The sequence below is a fragment of the Musa acuminata genome, chromosome BXJ1-8 (assembly GCF_036884655.1).
Source record: "Musa acuminata AAA Group cultivar baxijiao chromosome BXJ1-8, Cavendish_Baxijiao_AAA, whole genome shotgun sequence".
Classification (NCBI taxonomy): domain Eukaryota; kingdom Viridiplantae; phylum Streptophyta; class Magnoliopsida; order Zingiberales; family Musaceae; genus Musa; species Musa acuminata.
Window position 1 is genome coordinate 35,989,778 of NC_088334.1, and position 2,530 is coordinate 35,992,307.

General features: G+C 44.2%; 1 protein-coding gene across 7 annotated transcripts; it reads right to left on the minus strand.

Moving 5' to 3' along the window:
- On the minus strand, nucleotides 1–2,169 carry LOC135582478 (uncharacterized). 7 transcript variants are annotated; one of them, XM_065081381.1, is made up of 7 exons: nucleotides 1,907–2,169; nucleotides 1,458–1,713; nucleotides 1,130–1,201; nucleotides 917–987; nucleotides 688–838; nucleotides 510–590; nucleotides 1–405 (listed from the first exon to the last, which is right to left on the minus strand). In XM_065081381.1, the coding sequence occupies exons 2-7, from the start codon at nucleotides 1,710–1,712 to the stop codon at nucleotides 277–279; spliced, it is 759 nt and encodes a 252-aa protein (XP_064937453.1). In that variant the 5' UTR covers nucleotide 1,713; nucleotides 1,907–2,169; the 3' UTR covers nucleotides 1–276. The 7 variants fall into 7 exon arrangements, 6 of the variants coding, with proteins under 6 accessions (XP_064937453.1, XP_064937452.1, XP_064937450.1 ...); XM_065081380.1 differs by having other exon boundaries at nucleotides 1,458–1,722; nucleotides 1,907–2,168; XM_065081378.1 differs by having other exon boundaries at nucleotides 1–250; nucleotides 325–405; nucleotides 1,458–2,166.
- Between the last annotated feature and the right edge of the window lie 361 nt (nucleotides 2,170–2,530).

Below are 2,530 nucleotides of genomic sequence, written 5' to 3' on the forward strand. Positions count from 1 at the left end.
TTAATCCATCATCAATTCATTGCGTCAACCGAAGAATACAGAATAATAAAAACTAGTGACTGTACAAAGCAGCAGCAAAACTACCAGTGCACACTCATGCCAAATGTCATGATGTGATCATGCTTGAAGCATCTCCAGTTTTCCTCCTCACCTTCTCTCGTCTGACCTCTTTTCTTGCATCGACACAAGGACGGTGGGATTTGTTTCTCTTATCCTTTCTAACAATGCGATGCTACCGAGAGCTGCTCATCTTCTCTGCAACATCTCAAGTAGGAACTAAAAATGATTTCCAGAATATGAGCACAAGAGGGAAAAACAATTTACCTGCTGATGTCGAAATGTCCTTATTGTTCTGATCATCAGAAAGACAGGCAGTGAAATTCCAGCAGTCCTCAACAGCAGTATCTGATTTACACATCATTACACACAGGCTTTAAAAAAAAGCTAATATTAACCAGTGAAGCATGCTGAAGACCATTGTTTTGATTTCTTAGGTTCAGAGCGTTTACTGAGATGGGAGCGAACGGGTGCTGCTCGGTTCCACTTATCACGAGAGGAAGCATATGGCGAAGGAGCAAAAGCAACATGAACTGGAGGACATGCACAAGAAGAAGAACAAGTATCATTATCATTCCATCTATCCAAGCACGAGAGAGCAAAATGTGATGCAAATTGCAGCAAACTCACTGTTATGGCAACCGTTTGACAGCAAACGGTGCTTCTTGTGCTCAATGCTGATAAATCATCATAGCTGGAACGCATCGTATCGCGTTCTGACGGAAACAATGTTATGATCCGAGAGTCATCGAAGTCTTCTCTGGTGATCTCCCAGTTTCCTCTGGAAAAACATTACAAGAGTGAGTGTTTATAGTTCGATCCTGAATCGCCAATTATGCCTTGGATATCGATCACCCACCTAAAGTTCATAGGAATACTCCCATAGTGAAACAGCTTAGGAGGAGGGGCAGTGTAATCTGGCTTGAATTCCTGAACCCAACACCGATGCCACAAGAAAACATACTAATGTCATGCCAATGCTACATTGAAATGGTGGATTCAGTAGGCACTTTCGATATTGACATATGTAGTAGATCGATCATTCATCATGGTGGATTAAGGAAGTCATTACCTTCAGGCAAATCTCACACACTGTGTCACCCTTCTCGTTACACCATCTTTGAACACATTTCCTATGAGCATACTGCACAACAAGGAGAGGATAGCCTATGACACAAAATGAACTGAACACCTCTACAGCACAAAGTTCAATAACTTTGTACAATTTGCAAGACAAGGCCTAACCTAAAAGAGGCGAAAGTGTGAGATAGCTTTACAAAAGCAAAAATGAGAGAGAGCGCGCACATTTGTTATAGATTCAATCAAATAAATATACTTTAATCTTTCAAAAGACTACTACTACGTTGTGCCAAAGGAACAGTTACAAGACAAGAATTTACCTTTAAGCTGCCACAGCATGAACAAGGGATCTCCAGGTTGCAATCTTCATCTTCCTCTTGACAGATTCGGCACTCCACCAATTTTCCCGGAGAGACCCTGTCTCTGACGCTTCTCTTTCGAGTGAATTCTTTGCCTGGGTCCTCCAAGGATGCCGAGTCGGTGGCGATCTGGCCTTGCTTCCTGCTTCCAATGGCTGCTTCCAGCGTTGATTCGGTAAGCAGGTGGTCCACCAGCAACGCAAGGTGGTCTCCCATCCTTGTGGATCTCGAGAAAGGGAAACAGAGCAGAACAATCATGGAGGCGTTCAAGGAAAAAAGAGTAGGAATTAACAGATTGCTGCAGAGAGTACGAGAAAGCCGTCTCCCTTATCAAACTAGAACGCATTCGAAGAACCTTTCATCATCATAAAACATGAATTCAAGAAGCTGAGGGAGGAAGCACAACCCACCAAAAGCGGAGAGGAACCCGAGAATGACGAGGGAAGAAGACGAGGGTGGGGTAATTGGAAAGGTGGCAGCTTTCTTATGGGCCCTGAAGAAAGATATCTGCTTTCCGTGTCAGAAGGAAACCGAGCAGCGGAAGGAGAGGAGGAGGAGACTTACAAGGTAGGAATTTGGATGTGTTGAAGTGAAGGAAGAGAGGCGGGAGGGAGGAGAGAAGAGAGGCCGGTGGGGTGTGGGGCTGTGAAGGAAGCAAGAGATGGAGTGGAGTGATGGTGTTATAAAAGGATTCCCAAACCCAAAACATCAGAAATTAAGATACGATCCGATGGAGTTAATTCAATGCCTCTGTGGCGTCCGAGAGAGAGAGAGAGAGAGAGAGAGGCTAACGGGAAGCCCACGTTGGCCGTCACATTCCCACGACCTTTCCACTGTGTCACCGTAATCATTGCAACGGCTTCTGAGACGTGTTTCTTGTGATGTCTTGCGGATTTGAGAGGTTAATTGACCCCAACATCGACTTACGGAAACGTTAATTGACCCCAACAGAATTCATTTGTAGTGGTTTTCGATTAATCAACTTCGTATGTTATTTGAAGTCTCAAGTTCGTTCAGTTACCATATCTAGGAAA